A 20,415-nucleotide genomic window follows, 5' to 3' on the forward strand; every position below is an offset into this window, starting at 1 on the left:
AAAAGTAGCCGATCTATAAGCCCATGAAGTGTGGCAACGTGACACGTTGTGAGCTCGTAGATTGTCTATTTTGGGCATGCAATACTGGCACGCAATTAAAAAATGTGGCCTTTATTGTCACTGCTGTGTCATATATCACTTGTATCCGTGATAGCAAATAAATAAATCATTACACCGTTTGTGACCATGGTGCTGAGTTCAGGGGTGAAACGTTACAGGGCGCCGGATGGACGGTGTCATAGATTACATATTTTGTTGAATAAAATATTGGCAGATCTCCTCGTCTCAACAACCCTCCTGGTCAGCACTATAGTATACATAAATGTTTGATTGCTGTTCACTGGCTACTACACAGTAGCCAGCGTTAAACATGGGTGTGTTTTGGTGCTGCAGGGTGACAGATTCAACAGTAGAGTCACTGTCCAAACACTCAGTGGTTATACAACAGCTTGTTATCGCAAAAAAGAATGACAGGGATGCTTCAGTGACAGACGCAAGACTTTGGAGTAACTCTAAGCCCTCTCATTTGTTCACCCCCCGGAGCACATAACTCAGTGAGAGGATGAGACAGAGTGAAACTATGCAAAGATAGGCTGCCTGTCCCCTCGAGGCACGCAGTAGTCTGACATGTAAATCTTCCAACACCCATTACTGTCTGTACGGCGTAAGAACACAGAGTGCAAAATACTCAGTAAAAGTAGGCCTATTCGACTTATGGTGTGTTTACGAACATGTACTGTGTATAATCCTGAGTGCCAGTGGTGTAAACTTTACACCACTGGCACTCAGGATTATACACAGTATATGTTCGTAAACACACCATAAGTCGAATTTTACACTGTAAAGTACATTTACTCAAGGCCTACTTAAGTACAATTTTGAGGTATTTGTACTTTTTCTAGTATTTCCAATTTCCAATACATTTACTTCTACTGCACTATACATCTCAGAGCCAAAATGTGTACTTTTAGTCCACTACAATTATTTGAAAACTTTAGTTACTATAGTTGCTTTGGAGATTACATTTTTGATTAGAAAACCTACATTAACCACTTCGGCCATTTGAAAATAACAGATCTGCTATTTTCAAAAGATGTTTATAGATTTGAAAACTTGAAATGGGACATTCTACTTTTACTTTTGGTACTATAAGTACATTTTGATGCCAATACTTTTGTACTTTTTACTCAAGTCAATTTTGAATTCCGGACTTTTGCTTGTGAGAGTAGTTCTACATTGCAGCTATAGTATTGATACTTTTAGCCTACTTTTTCCACCACTGTGTATAATTCTGAGTGCTAATTTAACTCTGAGCTATAATGTAGCCTATACTGCTCACAGCTCAGTGAGCAGAGTTAAGTGAACAACACAGCAGCAGGGGTAAAGTTCCTGCCCATCACTGTGGAGACTGGGGTTTTGACTTGACCGGGTGCTCCCACAAACATGATTGGCCGGGTTCACAACTTCACACTCACAGTTGGGAAGCTGGTTTGGGAGAACGATCTTTGTTGTTGTTGCGCTTTGTTGTTATCGCCTTCAGGTTGGTCATGTGACGTCACGTGGGAAGGATATAGTGTATTCCTCCACCTACCTACAGTGAAACTCCCATAGAGTAATGAAACTCCTCACTTCACACGGTTGTCTACACGCCCCAAGAACAAACATTAGGGGTCAGGTCAGCATGCAGTGGCAGGGACTACAGGTGTGTGTGTGTGTGTGTGTGTGTGTGTGTGTGTGTGTGTGTGTGTGTGTGTGTGTGTGTGTGAGAGAGATATGGCCACTGAAGGATGCCAGAAGGAATCATGATCCAAGCAAGCAATACTGTGCACTGTGTGTGTAGCTTAATTTGTATGTAGAGTTTAAGGGGGGGAGCAGGGACCTTTCCTTTAAAACAGAATGATGCATATCTATCAAAGACCACCTAAAGATGTCTAGAAAAAAAACGTTTTAGAAAAAATAAAAGACACAGGCACAGAGTTCAGAGCTCCCTGAACAGGCCTGGAACAGGCTTGCATTGGATTAAACAACCGAACGCGTCATCACGTGACGTCAGGGAGAGCTGTCTCGGCAGCTCGGCTTGAGTAAAAAAGAAAAAAAAAGAAGCTCGGCTTGAGTCGGTTTATCTCGGCTAGCATAACAAACTAGCACCAGTGTTGCCATGTCCGCTTATTATAAGCGACTTTGGGCTTCTTTTTCTGTTAAATTGCTTAGTAGGCCTAAATATTGGTAGTTTCGGGTTGCATATAAACATCTGTGGGTTTGACATACTACACTGATGAAGACAGCATGTTCGCATAACGATGAAGACATTGATGAAGAATTTTCGCTGCGGCGAGTTAGAAAACTGGCGAGTTCTCCGGATAGATACCCATCAAAACATATTTTGTGCCACAGTGTCAGGGACCCGGGCCATACCATATTCCACATTTGTAACCCCCCCCCACACCCACACACACACACACACACACACACACACACACACACACACACACACACACACACACACACACACACACACACACACACACACACACACACACACACCAACGTGCGACGCATTGTGAGCTTGTAGATCTGCTATTTTCAAATGGCTCCTACTAGCCTATAGTCGTTTCGTTTGGGGTTTGTTTTCATAGACCTGGTTGCTTGTTTATCTTCCAAAACCTGGCAATACTGGCTAGCATTGCACGTCGCTCAGCGAGGGAGAGAGAGAGTTGTTGTGTAGTTAGTAGTTGTTTAGTGGTATTATTTTATTTATATTTGACCAAAAATATTTTTAAAAACCTAACAAGATGCCTAGGTGTTGCGTTATTGGCGGGTGCTGGGGTGCAGCAGCCAGCAACTCCAAGTTGTCCAACTGTGATGGCGTAACTTTACTTTGCACTTTAGGCCAAAAAACAAGAAGATTGCTCGCAAGACGCAAGTGGGACCGCTTTGCTCGGATCAAAAGAACGGACTGGATCAAGGGGACCCCGTGCGTCTCGACGATATGTTGGGCCCACTTTATTCCCAGTGATTATGATGGCTATGGCCAGTGGAAAGCTGGACTAAGAAAACAGCTGAGACTGAAGGAGGATGCTGTTGTTCCCACAGTCAATGTTGCCGTTTCTCGTGCTCCATCAGCCACAGTTACCCAACGTCATCAACCTTCACAGTCGCGAGCGTGTGCCATGATGGAGCTAAAGTAAACAGATTGAGTGTTTACGTATTATCGATGCATTTGTATTGTTTTCATAACATTCAACATGCTATATACTATAGTATATACTCCCGACGTTTCTGGGTGGAGGGAGGTGGTTTACTATTTCCCACTTCTCACTAGATGCTTTAATTGAGAACTATTTGGTTTCTTTTGTCTTCTAATGGCGCGCGCAAATGAAAATGTACCCGTTATTTCTATACAAATCAGCTACCTCAGGTCGCCTTTTGACTCTAGTCATGTTCACAAGATCCCCCTAACCTTATCCTCTATATTGTATCAGCACTAAAGTGTATTATTTTCTACGTGGAATTGTCATCAATATAATTACATAACCTTTGCATATTTAATATTGATAATGTTTGTATGTTATGTGCTTTTGAATATAGTTGCTGGCACCTACTACTGTCACAGAGAGGATAGAGGGCCCTACATCTGTATCTCACACTGATGTCATTGAGCCAACACCACATCTGGCTCCAGATGCAGGATTGTCACCATGCATGGCACACAGTGGTCATGGATACCAGCTCCACATAAGAGCACCTGTGAGTGAACAAAACATATTTTTTGAGGGGTGCTGCTAGCCTCTCCTATGTCCAGCTTTTGGTGTGTGTCCAGTTGTCCACAAACATTAAATTCCCATTGACAATGAATGGACAATTTTATCATGGTGTCTGATCAAATATACATTGTGTCTATTTTACGTCATGATGACATGATGCAAATTGTTTTTGGCCATAATGAGATGATAATATGATGATAAGAGCGCCCCTCACTTCACACAGGGGTGATTTTTTCAATTGCACTATTTAATATTCTCCAGTTAAATATCATGTAATACTTTGTCATTGTGTGTAAGTCTTACAATACAACCTAATCGAACAACTCTGCCGTGGCTCAATAACAATAGCTGCTAATTTGACTGTAATTGTAGGTTGTCAAACCAGTTCTCCCGAGATGATCTCCATTGGTGTGCAGTGTGAAATTATCTTGGACGAGCCAGAGAACGTAATGGAGTTGGAGGAGGAGGAGGAGGAGGAATCCATTGACATGGAGGATGAGGAATATCTCCCAGAGCCAGGAGAAGATGCAGATGAAGAGGATGTGGAGATGACATTGTCTGGGTCAGTGGCCATAGATGGTATTGTAGATGGTATTGTAGGATGCTTTATTTTTCTATCTCAAAAGATACAAATCTACATGTCAGGTTTGCGCTACAATAACAAATGTATGCCTAAAATAATTGTATTAGGAATGTTTCACTGAAGCCTTTTTTTAAATGGTACTACTACAAATACTATTGATGCTGCTACTACTATTACTAAATGGTAAATGGTGCATTTATATAGCGCCTTTATCCAAGGCGCTTTACATAGATTGTGCATTACATTCACCCATTCACACACACATTCATACACCGATTGCGGCGGAAGCCGCAAATGTAGACAGGAGGAGCCGGGATTCGAACCGCCGACACATGGATAATTGGACGACCTGCTCTACCTCTTGAGCCACAGTCGCCCCTAATAATAATAAGAATACTAATAGTGGGCGCCCGCTGGCCTAGTGGTCCAGGCGCATGCCACATATAGGCTCTGGCCTGACAGCGTGTCGCGTGTCCGAGTCCCGTTCATGACGACCGTTGCTGCATGTCTCCCCCTGTCTCTCTCTCCCTCTTTCCTGTCAATCTTCACTTGGTATCTATCAATAAAGGCAGAAAAGCCAAAACACCAATACTATGATTAATCATTGTGAGTGACTTTCACAGATGTGCACCACAATTGCCCACATAACTCAGGGTAAATAATGTGTATGCTGTGTTGACATTCAATTAATATTTCCCACGTTCTAAATGACTGTTCAAGTATAATGACATACTAACCATTTAACCCAGACCAAGGAGTTCAATCTTATATGTATGTATTCTTTTTTCCAGAGAGCCACAAATGTCTGACCCAGGTCCTGTGACGCATTGGTTCCCAAAGTGGGGTCTGGGGACCCCCATGGGTCATTTAGGGAGTTCCACGGGGTCCCCAGCTAAATGATAGTTTGGAACCAAATGGACCCTTATCGGTCTGTAACTCTTGAGAGTGTACGGGTCCATTTGGTTCCATTTGTACACAGTTATAAATTGGGATACCCAGAGATAGAATTAGAAATGCCATTTAAATGGGGGCGCATAGACTAATACATGTCAAACTGGGGGTCCTTGAAATTAAATGGGTTGAGCCATAAAAATCTTCTCTTGTGGGGGTGCCTGGAATATCTTTTCAAATGGGGGTCCGTGGGATAATGAGTGTCACTGTCAAGTTGGGGGTCCTTGACATGAAAAGGTGCTGTGAAGGACAGGAAATATACCGTATTGTGTTTCGGTCTTATAGTTGCATTTGCGAATATTATCACAACTTTGTCATGATTAAACTGAGACAAAGTACATGCCAGCGTGATACTCTGCCTTTAAGGGGGGGGGGGGGGGTCATACTTTATGTCTGTGGGCTACTTTGTGGGTGGGTGGGTGGGTGTGTGTGTGTGCGTGTGCGTGTTTGCAACTTTGCATGAATGATTGCGCTCGCCTATTACGTGTGACCAAAGTGTTAACCATTGGGCAAATCTTCTTGGAAGTTTCAAAATGATCATAACTAGCCGATCTACAAGCTCACAGCTATAGTTTCTCCAATTGCATAAAATGGCTTAAGTTTTGGAAACCAACTTCTCCAAAAACCCATGCATGCTCGCCTCTCACCTGCCGGCGGGCTGGATGCCGGTCACCCTGGTCTCGCCACACCTTCAACCCCCCCCCCCCCACACCTCCCCTCGCTCCTCCTCAACCCCCTCACCACCCTCTCCTCACTCGTTATCGTTTGATCTCCGTGGGGACCGGCATAATGACAGCGCTTGTCTATAACCTCGTCGTCACAGTCCCGGGTGTGCGCGACTGTGCGTGTGCGTGTATGTGTGTCGCAGCCTATAATGACAGCAGCTGTCTATAATGGCTCGTCCTGGCAGCGATCATTCGGTCCCGCCACTACCCACCACCACCTAGCGCCACCACCACCCCCTCCCTCCTCCACCCTTCTCCTCCTCCTCTGCATCCGCTGTCCGGCTAGTGTCACCCTGTGTCCTGGCGGACGATGATGTGATCTTTAGCCCTCCCCCCACACCCCTCGTCCCCCTTTCCGCGATCTATATAGACTGGCATTTGGCTCGCGGGGAGTGCCCCCACCCAGCCCCACCCAGCCCCCTCTGGCCCTGACGTGCATGCTAAAAGCTATAGCCGCCGCCGATAGTCTTCACTCCCCCCTTCCTCTTCGACTACCCCTCCCCATCCCCCTCGCTCTTCCCGTCCCAACAGGAAGGAAGTTAACGCCAGCCAGCGCAATATTCTGACGGCCAGCACTAAGACATTGAGGGCCGATACTGAAGTGGCAGCTAGCCACTGAATTTAGAGTGAATGTGAGATGCGGAATGTGTGCAGTATGTGTGTAGGTTATTTGTGCGTGCGTGCGTGCGTGCGTACTTGCGCGCACGTGCGCGCCCTATATTGTGGGCATGAAGTGTGTGTGAAAGTATACCAAGGAAAATGTGCGTGCTGGCACAAAATGTGCGTGCGTGCGGGCACAGATTCCATGGAATGGTGACAGATTACATACGCATTGACACGCAGGGGTCACTGTGTGGGGACGTTATTTTAAATGATTTTAAATCATCCATTCAGTAATAACTTTCTAAAACTAATAATACTAATATTAATCTCATATTGGTCTGTCCATACTGTGCTTGCCAACTATTCTTTGAGGTTTAGACTTTAGAGTCCATCTTTCCCCGATTCTCTTGACAAGAGTGTGCCGTTCATGTTCGCGTGTGTGCTCTTCTTAATGTAGGATTATGTTCACATTGGTGTGTGTGTGTGTGTGTGTGCGCGTGTGTGCCTGCCTGTGGATCTGGGCGGTCCTGGGGGACTTCCTGTGTCCACTCATGCATTGATGCCATCACGCTCGCATCTGCATACCTGACAGCGTGGACCTTCTCCCCCCCTTCCTCATATACCTTCCTCTTCCTCTCTCTCTGCTTCTATACCTCTGTCCCTCTCGAGTCTCTTCTCATCCTGCCCTTTTCGTTTCGTTTTTTATTTTTATACCCCCCACACCCCCCCCCCCCCCCACACCCTTGTTTTTCCATTCTGCTGTCCTTTTGGACCTCTCTCTAAGTGTCTCTGTCTCTCTCTTTGTCTCTGTGTCTGGGTCAATAATGTGTGTGTTGCTAATTCGACGGCCGCAGCGCCTAGATAAACACCCTGTTAGCAGGATTAGCCCTGTTGTCCCAACAATGTAAACCTGGGATTAGCTCCGACTCTCTGGGGGGTGGGGTGTGTGTGTGTGTGTGTGCTGAAGCCCTATGTGTGTCCTTGTACGATTAATAGTGAAAATGTATAGCGGATGCTCTATTCTATACCAGCTCGTAATGCCTCACACCATGGAACATTGTGAGCTTGTAGATCTGCTATTTTTGAATTTTGTCATTTTTGTCTCCACCAGGCCGAAGGCATGGGTAGAGAGTATGTTTTGCACTCCGTCCGTGTGTCCGTCCGTCCGTCCGTCCGTCCGTCCTTCCGTCCGTCTGTGTACAGCTAATCTCCGGCACAGTTAACCCGGTCGATGCCAAACTTTGCACACACACTCCCTGGATGCCAACGATGAACCTCTGCCCCGCATTTTCCAGAACGGCCTGTTATAGCGCCACCATGAGGCAGCTTTTCACATGTTTTACCTAAAACTGCACCGATCTGCGTGAAACGTTGCATGCACACTCCCTAGAGGCCAAGGACAAACCTTTGACCTGCATTTTCCGCATCTGCCTTTTATAGCGCCACCAGGAGGCCGACTTTTGTAAAACACATTTTTTGATATTACTCCTCCAGATTCTGTCCAAAAATCTCACAAATCGTTACACAGTATCTCTATGGTCATGTGCTCAAGTCGGATCTGTCCGATATTTCATATTCCATCCTAATTGGCTATAATTGGCTTTCACAGTTTGCAAGATTGCCCCGTTTTGAACAAAAGCCTCAAATCATGAACGCAGCATGCAATTTACGTGAAATCTTTCACACATTTTCTTACTGGGCTGAGGAATATATCCCACCCTTTTCACATTGGCCTGTTATAGCGCCACCAACAGGTTGATTTTTGCAAATCACATTTTTGGAACAAAATGCCTCAAATCATCCAATTGCCATCAAAGGCAAACATGTTTATATTACTCCTAAACATTTTGCCAAACATCTCACACAGTCCTATCCTCCTGGTGGAGACCTGTGCCCAGAAGGGCACTTTTTCTAGTTTAGAAATGTTTAGATTAGATTTTATTCCTGATAAAAATTGCCACGTAAAATGACATGGCCTAAATATACATGCCAGGTTAAAAGTGGTTATAAAAATCTCACCCTCAAAGGACCACAAATATACACATATGCAAGTTGTTATTAGACACTTATAGCCTAAGTGTCTTGCCCATTTAGACATTTAGAAAACACCTTCTAAATCCACCTTCTAAATTTTCAGAATAAAATAAAAATGAAAACATTCCTTTTGCTACTGTATAGCAACATCCAAAATGAAACGGATGCTTTCCTGGTTTTAAAGAAGTATAACAACGCATAATCCGCCCTGGTCTTAATGGTCTAGAATAACTTCTTTGAGAATTATATTTATGTTTTCCTCCTCACAATTCAACGTAACTAACTATACTGTGTCCTGTTCTATACCTGACACAGGAGAGGAGAAACAAAAGGAAGACGCCTACGGTTGCTGTTGCCACTATCACCACATATCCATGTCCTACAGTACCTGCAATAGGATTTGTGGGTCCAGGATGGGGGCTTTTCAAGCACCAAACAACTCACCGATAGAAGTGGACGTCATCATCGGATTCGATGGACAACCATAAGCAAGTAAGCAACCGGACTCCTGCACATTAAATAAAACATTTACCTAGTTTACAACAAGAGCTGTTCTGTCCAGCATTATTCCTAAGACACTTGAACGTTAGTCTTCGGTTAAGCACTTTGTTGACACTGTTGATAGCAGGTTGTAATATTACTGCTTTTAGACGAAGGTCAGTGGTTTTCAACCAGTGGTCCGGAGACCACCAGTGGTCCTTGGGGGGGTTCCAGGTGGTCCTCAGCTAAATGATGGAGAGTTGGTAACCAAATGGACCCTTATATATCTTTAACTCAATAGTTACATTATTGTTAAACATCTGCATTACTTAATTTACAGGAAGTCTACACAATTACAGAATGTAAAATATTTTTTATTTTGATCAACGTTTCAATACAGCATGGAATTGTGAACAAATGATTAGCCGACAACAAAATATTCTTCAGTTTTGGGTCTGGGAGGCAAAATGTCATTAAATAGTGATCCGTGGCTCAAATGCCAAATAAATAATGGCACTTGATAAGAAAAGGGTTGAAAACCTCTGACCTATAGGTGATGAATTGTGCAAGCAAGCACATTGCCGGCACAATTAAATGCAACCATTTACCCCCCTTAGCTATTTGCTGCCTCACTCTGTCTCATTGATGACTATAGAACAATGTTGTGTTCTGGCCAACCCTGAACTCATTCTGGAGCCAAACCACTGCCATTTCGCCCTCTGAGTTGTTTAACCACAGTCAAGCCGGTGTCCCTATTTTGGACATGGCAGGTGACAATACCCCGAAATAGCCATGGCCTATTTATACACCGCTGGACGCTGGTGTCACCATGTGTTGTGATCGGCTATTATTTACCACTGTATAGTAATAAAGTATAGATGAGGCTCAAGTTGTCCATTCTCCAAAGTCCTTGATTAAGATCCACATTTTCTTTCTTTAGTGGACAAGTTCTATAATCCCAATATGCCGTAAGTAAGTAAGTAAGTAAGTAAGTACCGGTAAATAAGAGAGGCTTATTGTCTGTATCAGCCATGCAGGGTGCGGGAGTCTCTCCCCGTTTCAATGTGCTAGACCTCTGGGAGATGGAATGCTGATGTGGAGCGCAACACCTACCATCAGCTCCCAGTACGTACCGCACGATATCATGCCGTGCTACTCATACGCTGAGTTGGCGGTGCCCGCGATCGAAGTCGAACCCATGAACCATAGTGAATAATAGTGGTAAAACATGTTTTAGGCTAAAGCAATAAATTGGATAATTTCCTCAAGAGGATGGGTAGACAAACAAGGGCATATCCAAGATGAAATATCGGAAAAAACAACACGTGAAATGAAACCATCGTATTTAGCATTTGGTCTGGAAACTGTTGCCCCAACCGTTATAGGACGAGGAAGCCTTCAAAATGGCTGCTTCCTCCTGGTGTGTGTGCGGACACGCCAGGCAGCTGCAGAGGACTATATTGCTGGCACACGGACGGCTAGGGAAGTGTTGGGGGAGAAGAAATTCGGGCGGGGATGTGGGTGAGGAGGCAGGGCGGGGGGGTGGGTGTGTGTGTGTGTGTGTGGGGGGGGGGGTTGTGGGAGGTGGGCGAGGAGGCGGGGGTGCTTGTGGGAGGTGTGTGAACAGGCGGGGCAGGGGTAGGGGTATAAGCGGTGGTGATGAGGGGGGTCGAGAGGTCACGGGTCACCCGTCCCCCATGGTCTCTCCTGTGCCGGGGAGGCAGTCACGACCCGGTCAGCCGAGGTTCAGGTGTCAGCGAGAGAGACGACTGACTGACAAGACCCTATACCTCCTCCTCTCTCCTCCTTAATGTCTCCTCCTCTTCCTCCCTCTCTTCTCCTCTCCTCCATTTTCTCCTCTGCATGCGCTCTTTATTTTTCCTTCTTCCACCTTCCTCCCCCCCCCCCCCTCGTTGGACTCTCTTTCATCCGTTAAGTCTCTCTCCCTTCTCTACGTCAACTCCTCTATATGTGACCCCGTCCTGCTGTCTGTGTGATACCCCACGCCCCCCCCCCCCCCCCCCCTCCTCAGTGCCTCCCTTCTTGAACCTCTACCCTTCATCTCTCTCTGTCTCTCTGTCTTTCTATCTCTCTGTCTCCCCCCCCCCCCCCACAGCAGTCCCATACTATCCCTTGGCCTTACCCCCTCACCCCCCATGCAGCCCACCCCCCTCACACTCTGTTTCACCTCCTTTAAGCTAAACATTTCCACGGGGTCTCACTCAGCACGGCTGGCTGACCGGGGCAGCTCTCTCCGGGGCTGCGTGTCTTCGGTCGGCCCTCATACGTAAAGGATCACACGGCTCGCTTTTTCTCGACACGCACGCGGACACGCACGTGCGCACGCACGCACGCACGCACGCACGCACGCACGCACGCACGCACGCACGCACGCACGCACACACAAACACACAAACACACAAACACACAAATGCACACTCAGTACTAGCACACGGATATGCAGTTATAGTACGCAGTACACAGAAACATAGTCCCAAAAGTGACTATACAAATACTCTGACAGTCAGAGTCAGCGATATGCACACATACATTTGCACCTGACCAAGCTGAGGCACACACGCACGTCGCACACACGTAGGCGTGCACGCACGCACGCACACCCAATTTCGCCCCCCACCCCTTTCAACCTCGTGACCCTATTTTGTGCATGAGAGAGAATTTTCAAAAATGTTATGTAAAAATCGTATTTTGTGTGTGCTTGTACTGTTCGATCTGTTACTTTTTTGTTGCTTTTTTAAATGGGGTTTAAGTGGTTAACCACATTGCACATGCCATTTCTGCTGTGTTACTTCACAGCAGAAAAAAGCAAGGGGAAACTATGTCAGGCTGGAGTGTGAGGAGGATATATTGGCAACGGGCCATGTCGTCACACTCGATACTCATAAGCTATTGACCATTCCTGTCCGGGTCACGAGCCGCGGAGGCACTAGGTTTAACCATGACTGATGTTGCAGGTCACCGTGTTAGGGCAACAGCGGATTGACTCATAACAATAATCCCAAAACAATAACCATAAAGATAATTTTTATTTGCATACTCAAGTGCTTTGTGATACTGAGCACACGCAGCTGACAAAATAAAAACCACTGGTGGTCATTAGGAGAGAAAAAAATGATCGTGGCCATAAAAGCTACGGGGGAGAAAAAAAAATGTCTCTGTTCGTTGTACTTGTACTCATGCCTCTTTCATCTGGGGATTTGTTTTGTGAGGGAAAATGGTATACTTCAAAGAACCTAATGAAGCCCTTCAGGCACAAAGTGTTTATTTTTTAAAATTATTTCCTAGTGTTTATTAGCTGAACAGCCAACTATATCTGCTGTTAAGCACCTTTCTTTTTCTCTGCAGAGGGTGGGTGGTGGCTCATTAGTTTTATGGTAGGAAAGCTCAAAGTCTCACGATATCCGTATTGGCAAACCCACTTTGGACTTGGATCCATTAAGTTGGTTAAGTTGAACAGATGTCCTTTTTTTGTAGTTACTTCACAACCAAGCTGAAATAAATCCATATCACGGACGTTTGAGACGCACAACCCATTTCAGCATTGGTGTAAAGTACATTTACTTAAGTGTAATTTTGAGGTATTTTGTTTACTTTACTGGAGTACTTCCGATTTCCAGTAGTTTCACTTCTATCTCTACATCTCAGTAGCTTATTTGAAAGCTTTAGTTACTATAGTTACTTTGTAGATTTTGATTATTATTACAAAACATACATCTACCACCTCCGCAATTTCGGCCATTTGAAAATAGCCGATCTACAAGCTCACAATGTGGCGCGGTGCGACACATTGTGAGCTTGTAGATCTGCTATTTTCAAAAGATTTTGTATACATTTGAAAACTTGAAATGAGACGTTCTCCATAATGAGTCTTACTTTTACTTTTGGTACTTTAAGTACATTTTACTTATACCAATACTTTTGTACTTTTACTGAAGTACATTTTGAATTCCGTACTTTGCAGTATTGAATATTGATACTTTTATTTTAAGTAGAGAATGTGAGTATACTTTTTACACCACTGCATTTCCGGCCCCCGTACTTCTTCAACTCCCTAGACTGACAAATGCTTTTTTTCCCATCAGGTCTGACTATGTGTGACTGTGGGAAATAATAGTTTATATTCATTAAGTATCTCTTTTGTGACTATAGACCAAACCTCACCCTGGAGCGAAGGACATGCTTCTCATCACTTCGGCACTGTCATCGGCATCATGTTGGCGGGCTGGCTCACCCGAGGGCAGGAGAGAGTGAGAGACAAGAGACACTGGCAGGTATGCACGCACATGCAGTCACACACACACACACACACACACACACACACACACACACACACACACACACACACACACACACACACACACACACACACACACACGCTTGCAGGTGCAGCCCGGCTGTGGAACCGACAATGTTTTACCTCTGTGTTGCTTTTCATTAAGTTGTCTGATGGAATCAAAGACTGTCAGCAAGAGACAGAGAGAGATAGTGGGGAGAGGGGTTGAAAGAGAGAGAGAAGGAAGAGTGAGACGGGAGGAGAGAGTGAGAGAAGAGAGGGAGAAAGAGGGCTAGAAAGAGAGAGAGAGAGAATTGCCAGTCATGTCTCTCATCATGCAGCTGCATCTAAAATTAACCTTCAATAACATTGAGTGTGTCCTTTTGTTGCGGCCCCGGGACCACACACACACACACACACACACACACACACACACACACACACACACACACACACACACACACACACACACACACACACGCACACACACATCGTAGGTGAGAAAATGCTATGATACAAGTATGAGCTCAGGGCAGCATACAGCATTTCTACACTGTCAGCTTTTTATAAAGTATAACCCCCTGAAGTCTTTACACCTGCACTCTCTCAAGTACACACAACCAAGAAAGGAATATCACTTTTAAAGACGTGTCCTCATCGGAGCAAGGCAGCCAAGAGATAAAGTTTCATGAGATAACGTAACACAATATTTTGTACGTTTCTGAGCACACCGACATTTTTCTGAAAACGCATATAAGGAAAGACACATTTTCATCTTAATTCCGTAGAACTAAATATATCTTAGCCTAGTCCTTTCAAAGTGTATTGTCTCCCATATATAAGAAGTGTACTGTGTGTGTGTGTGTGTGTGTGTGTGTGTGTGTGTGTGTGTGTGTGTGTGTGTGTGTGTGTGTGTGTGTGTGTGTGTGTGTGTGTGTGTGTGTGTGTGTGTGTGCGTGTGTGTGTTAGGGATATGCCGATGAGACATTGCCGATATAATTAATTGCTGTTATGGCTGATAACCGATATTACCGATGTCGATATGATGTCATTCTGTATTGAAAAATTATAATAATTTTGTCCATTCTGAAAAATACATGTAACAGGGTATCTGCCCTGCAGGCTTAGGCAAGTCAGATTTAACTTAAATAACTTTATATTTAATATATATTAAATAATATTAAATAATATTGTGAGCTTGTAGTTCTGTTCAAGCTGTTACTTTGGCCGTGTTTATCTGTAAAGACAGACCGATTAATTCATCGGTCTGATTGATTAATCGAACCGATGCCGATTAATCTAAAAACAACAAAAATTGGCCGATACCGATGTGTTTGCCGATTAATCTCCCATCACTAATATATATATATATATATATATATATATATACGCACACACACATACATGTATACATATATATGCACACACACACACACACACACACACACACACACACACACACACACACACACACACACACACACACACACACACACACACACACACACACACACACACACACTAAATAGATATTGCGTGTGTATTGTATAACCATACACGTATATAAGCGTGTGTGTGTATATATATATTTTCCGTATGGGTCTCCACATTCCAGAGATACGTCACTCCGCTAAAGGTTAAAGGGAAGATATTCTAATCAGGGACTCTTTATTCGACGGGCGGCTCAATAAGGTCAACTGGTGTCACAACATCCAGGATGAAGGGAGGGAGGGAGGGAGCGAGGGAGGGAGGGAGGGAGCGTGGGTACTTTGCAGTCTTTCTCTGTCCCCCGTGCACACTAAGTCCAGAACACTTGTTTCCCAAACTGTGGGTTTGGGGCCCATTTGTGGGTCACGGACACCCTTTGTTTCTTTATTTGGTTTCCTACATTTTGTTTTGAATCAGGCCTATTAGTTAATTTACGAAACGTTTTCAAAATACATGAAAAAAAAGCTGAAGATGTCCAGGAATTATTTCCAAATTCAATTATTATTTTTCAGTAATTTCACAAATAAATAAAAGAAAAATCGGATAAATTCCATAAATTACTGAAATTAGTGAAAATCGCCGATCTACAAGCTTACAACGCGTCGCTTCGCGCCACGTTGTGAGCTTGTAGATCGGCTATTTTCACTCATTCGGGTCCCGGGCGAACGTCCAATGTTTCTTATGGGCCACGGGCTAAAACGTTTGGGAACCACTGACCCCCCCCCCCCCCCCCCCCCCCCTCCAAAAAAGATGATCTTAGCTGTGAATATGCGGTTGTCTCTGCCTCACATCTCGCACCGCTTCTATATTTGGTCGTTCTCATTTTCTTTCTCTTGTTACTCGGCTGCATTGCACCCTCCGCATACCAGCATGTTGTTAAGACACTCATAAAATGTAGATTGTATACAGTACTGGTTATTACTTTATCGCACGCACGCACGCACGCACGCACGCACACGCCACACACTCTCTCTCTCTGAAATATCTCCCCATCGTCTCTCTGTTCTCGTTTCTATGCAGACACACAGAGACACACTGATACACACATATGCATGCATGTGCATGCTCTCTCTCTCTCTCTCTCTCTCTCACTCACACACACACACACACACACACACACACACACACACACACACACACACACAGAACGAGCCGCACGTATAGAGTGCAGGCGCCTGACGTGGTGATCCGCGGGGCCGATCGGCCGTATTGATTATCGGGTCGGGGGACGGCTGCTGAAGAGGCAGCAGTAATTAGGGCTTTTTGGTGTGGATTAGCTGGGAGAAAAGGTCACCCGCTCAACATCACACACTGGCAGGGACCCACAGACACAGGGGAATGGGAGATGAGGGGACCCTGGTGGGTGGGGTGGGGTAGGGAAGAGTGGTGTCGTCCCCAAACCTGACAATTGGCAGCTGGGTATACACATCGAGATAGGTATAGACACCCAGAAACAAAGGGATATGGACGGACATGCAGATAATCACACACACGTGGACACTCATAATGCATGAATTGCACTTGCGGATATAGACGCACGCACACACGCACACACACGCACACACACATGCACGCACATGTGGATGTATACAACTTGTGTGCATTATAACTGCCACTGTCTATTCAGCCTGTCCAGCCAGTCCATTTAGCTGTGCAGGGGCTTATTAATGTCGTTTTTTTCATATATACAGTAGCATATGGGTCTACATTTCCTTTGCACTCCTTTGCCAATATAATCTAAGGAAGTAAAATCCCTAAATACGTTTCACAGGAATATCAGGATTTTTTCCCCCCTTCTTTTGTCTGTGTGAATATTCTTCACGTTTTTGTCAATTCGTATTCTCAGATCCTGCACTGTTCCGCAGTCCCTCCATATTTGGGCAACACTGACGCGTCATCGACATGACGTCCGAGATCCAACATGGAAGCCCTGTTGCTGTTACTCTCGGCTTGTAGAAAGATTCAATGTAACCTGGCGTCACCAGGCCATCCACCTCGGAGGAAAGTCTGTGTTACTAAATTGCTGCGTGATCCGGTCGGGAGCGCGTCATGTTTTAGTCACCGATTTGTAGTCAGGACAGGAAACCACAAGGCGGAATCAGAAGTACCCAAAATAATTCCCACGATCATAATTTTAGGGCCTACCCAATACAATCCTTGATGCAGCTTAGTTTTGCTGATTTTGAAAATACAAAATGTGAGTGTACTTTCCAGAGACTATATAGCATCTGTATACACTAAGGGCTCCATTTTCGTCACCGCTAAACCCCTTATCCCTAAACTTCTACAAGCTCTACAAGCTCACAACGTGTCAATGTAGATTGGCCAGTTGAACTATTCAAAAATGTTTTTCAAAATAGTAAAAAAGGCAAAGAAGTTTAGGGATAAGGGGTTTAGCGGTGACGAAAATGGAGCCCTAAGTACCTTTGTTATCCCACAGGGAAATTCTTCTTCTTAGATTAAATGTTACCTAAAGCCTGATTTATACTCAAGTTGCATGCTGCTGGTGTTGCATGCAGTAAATAGCAGATCTACAAGCTCACAACGCGTCACATTCGTGACGCGTTGTGAGCTTGTAGATCTGCTATAGATCAGCCGATCTGCTAGGACAGTGCAGGTTTTCAACCCTTTTCATATCGAGGCCCATTATTTATTCGGCATTTGAGCCACGGACCACCTTTTGATGACATTTGGCCTCTCAAGACCCACAACTAAATAATATTGTGTTATCGTTGGATAAGATTTTGCCAACAATTCCATGCTGTATTGATGTTGGTATACCAACAGGCAAATAACTATTATTTTACATTCTCTAATGTAGACTTCTTGTAAATTAAGTAATGCAGATGTTAATGTTAATGTAACTCTCAAGAGTTAAAGATCTAATTAGGGTCCCTTGGTTACCAACTCTCTAACATTTCCAGTAGCTGGGGACCACCTGGAACCCACCAGTGGTCCCACTAGTGGTTTTCAACCAGTGGTCCCCGGACCACTGGTTGAACTATAGGAGGCTTTACCTTTTTCACCTGTGTTGCAAGCAGGGTTTTCTTCCCCAACAACTCTATTTCTCTCTGGCCGTCTCTGACACTGCGGGTTGAGTTTGTGGTTCATCTGGCACAACAGAGTTCATGTGAAGGGGTCGTGACCTCCGCATGCAAGCAGGACTGTGAAGTGGACAAACAGGTCTGAGGTGCAACAGGATACACACAATGTCCTCTGGCTTCGGCTTCTTGTTTGGCGTCTTCTTTTGGGATTGAAAACGCGGACAATTCCTCATTCTCCACTTCAAAGGAAAACATTTGCTTAAAAAAGAAAAGAAAAAAAGATTGCAAGGGGAGAGGGCGAGAGAGAGAGAAACTTTAATGTGACCGTTAAGCATATCACGAAGGTTTCGCTGCGATGATGTGCGTTTGGGAGTTGGACGTGTTATACTCTTTCTCATTTTGAATGGCTTTCTTTAAATGGGCTGATAAATGGATTTATTTTAACGGCACATCTTGACACCACCGTTTTTTTGGGGGGGCAAACATCTTTTTGTCATTACCGCCCAGCCACTTCTTTCGCGTTATCTCCTGGCCTATATGCACTGTGTAATATATATCTATATATGTGTGTGTGTATGTGTGTGTGTGTGTGTGTGTGTGTGTGCGTGTGTGTGCGCGTGTGTGTTCGTGTGTGCGTGTGTGTGCGTGCGCGCAGTGTGTCGGGGCACCATGTGGAATCAATTGTTTTGTAATAAAAAAGGGCCAAGTGGATGATTAAAGAGGTGTCTACTGTCTGAGCTTTACTGGGTGTCAGATCCCTCCCTCCCGCCCCGGCCGTCGCTTCCTCCACACAGAAGGCTGGCTGAGAGGCACTGGTGGAAAGAAGCAAAGTACATTTACTCAAGTATACTGTACTTTTTGAGGTATTGTTTTTTTCAGTACTTTTACTTCTACTCCACCACATCATAGAATCAAATATTGCACTTTAACTCCAATGACATTATTTGAAAACTTTAGTTATACTTACTAGTTACTTTGTAGATTTTGATTATTATTTCAAAACATTAGGCACTTTGTTTCGGCCACTGTGAAAATAGCCGATCTGTGAGCTAGTGGATCTGCTATTTTCAAAAGATTTTGTATACATTTGAAAACTTCCAAAATGGGACATTCTGCATAATGAGTAGTTTTTTTTTTTAAATTTTATTTCATTTTTGGATGAAAGGCACAGATACAGGCATACAAAGAAAATGCACACAAAATAATTCAAATTCTTTGCCTACTGCAATCAGTGGCTTGCCCCTTGCCTCATTTTAAAAAATCCTACCCCCAAACCCCAGCACCAACCACCGTTGACAAAAAAAAAGGAGAAAATATAATAATGATTATAACAATTAAATACAACATAAAAATCGATCGAACAAATTGTAAATAAATACAAATAAATTAATCCCTCCCAACCCACCCCGTCATATGCCTGAAAAGAAAAAGAAATGAGCAAAGATTTCAACAAAAGTAGTTTTAACTTTTGTACTTTAAGTACATTTTGATACCAACACTTTTGTACTTTTACTCCAGAATTGTGGACTTTTACTCGCAACAGTATTTCTGCATCGCAGTATTTATTTAAGTACTTTTCCCACCACTGCTGACTGAGAGCTGAGCTCTGGGTTTGTGCAAAGCTGCAGCGCCCCCAGTGGTGAGAACACAGTGGTACACCATGGGGCTCTGGACATGGCACCATGCATTGCAGAAGGTGATGATTGAGAGTGCTCGAATTGCAGGCATATGTTACACTGTAGAAAGTCTTTATTCGCAGTATGACCTCTGTCTACAAATATATATGCATGCATATATGAAGAATGTAGCTATGGAATTCAGTTTTGTGTGTGTGTGTGTGTGTGTGTGTGTGTGTGTGTGTGTGTGTGTGTGTGTGTGTGTGTGTGTGTGTGTGTGTGTGTGTGTGTGCGTGCACGTGAGTGTGTGGGCGTGTGCGTGCCTGTGTGTGTGGACGAGCATGTCCTTCCGTGTTCATGCATATGTGCACTTGTGTGCCAGCCAGGCCAGCATGTGATGGCGAGATGCTAGCACGCGCATGCATATGTGCCTGCCCGTCTGTCAGTCTGTTGGCCTAAAGAAGCAACATACCAGTGTGTGTGGTATGCAGTCAGTGCGTGTGCGTGTGTGTGTGTGTGTGTGTGTGTGTGTGTGTGTGTGTGTGTGTGTGTGTGTGTGTGTGTGTGTGTGTGTGTGTGTGTGTGTGTGTGTGTGAGAGTGAGACAGAGAGCGTATCATTAGACACCCTGTCTACAGCAGGGGTTCTCAACGTTTTTGGCTTGGGACCCCCGGAAATGCTTTGGCCATGTCTCACGGCCCCTGCTCCGCCCCCCTCCCCACCCCCTAACCGCTACAATAACCTTAAAAAATATATCATAAATAAATACTGAAACCAGATGTAATCATTAAGGAAAGTTTATGCATACTATCTAAATTTTCATTTTCCATTCCA

The 20,415-nt window shown here is 44.5% G+C and overlaps 1 protein-coding gene across 1 annotated transcript in view; it reads left to right on the plus strand.

Moving 5' to 3' along the window:
- Positions 1-3,084: 3,084 nt before the first annotated feature.
- The window catches only part of LOC306939028 (uncharacterized protein), a 38,214-nt gene continuing 20,883 nt past the window's right edge, over positions 3,085-20,415 (plus strand). Inside the window, exons 1-5 of the mRNA XM_079523470.1 lie at positions 3,085-3,184; positions 3,589-3,747; positions 4,137-4,326; positions 8,976-9,152; positions 13,311-13,432. Coding sequence (XP_079379596.1) covers positions 3,699-3,747; positions 4,137-4,326; positions 8,976-9,057 — 321 coding nt within the window. The 5' untranslated portion in view covers positions 3,085-3,184; positions 3,589-3,698 and the 3' untranslated portion in view covers positions 9,058-9,152; positions 13,311-13,432. The remainder of the gene's footprint in view (positions 3,185-3,588; positions 3,748-4,136; positions 4,327-8,975; positions 9,153-13,310; positions 13,433-20,415) is intronic.

Source organism: Electrona antarctica (assembly GCF_951216825.1).
Source record: "Electrona antarctica genome assembly, chromosome: 15".
Taxonomy (NCBI): Eukaryota; Metazoa; Chordata; class Actinopteri; order Myctophiformes; family Myctophidae; genus Electrona; species Electrona antarctica.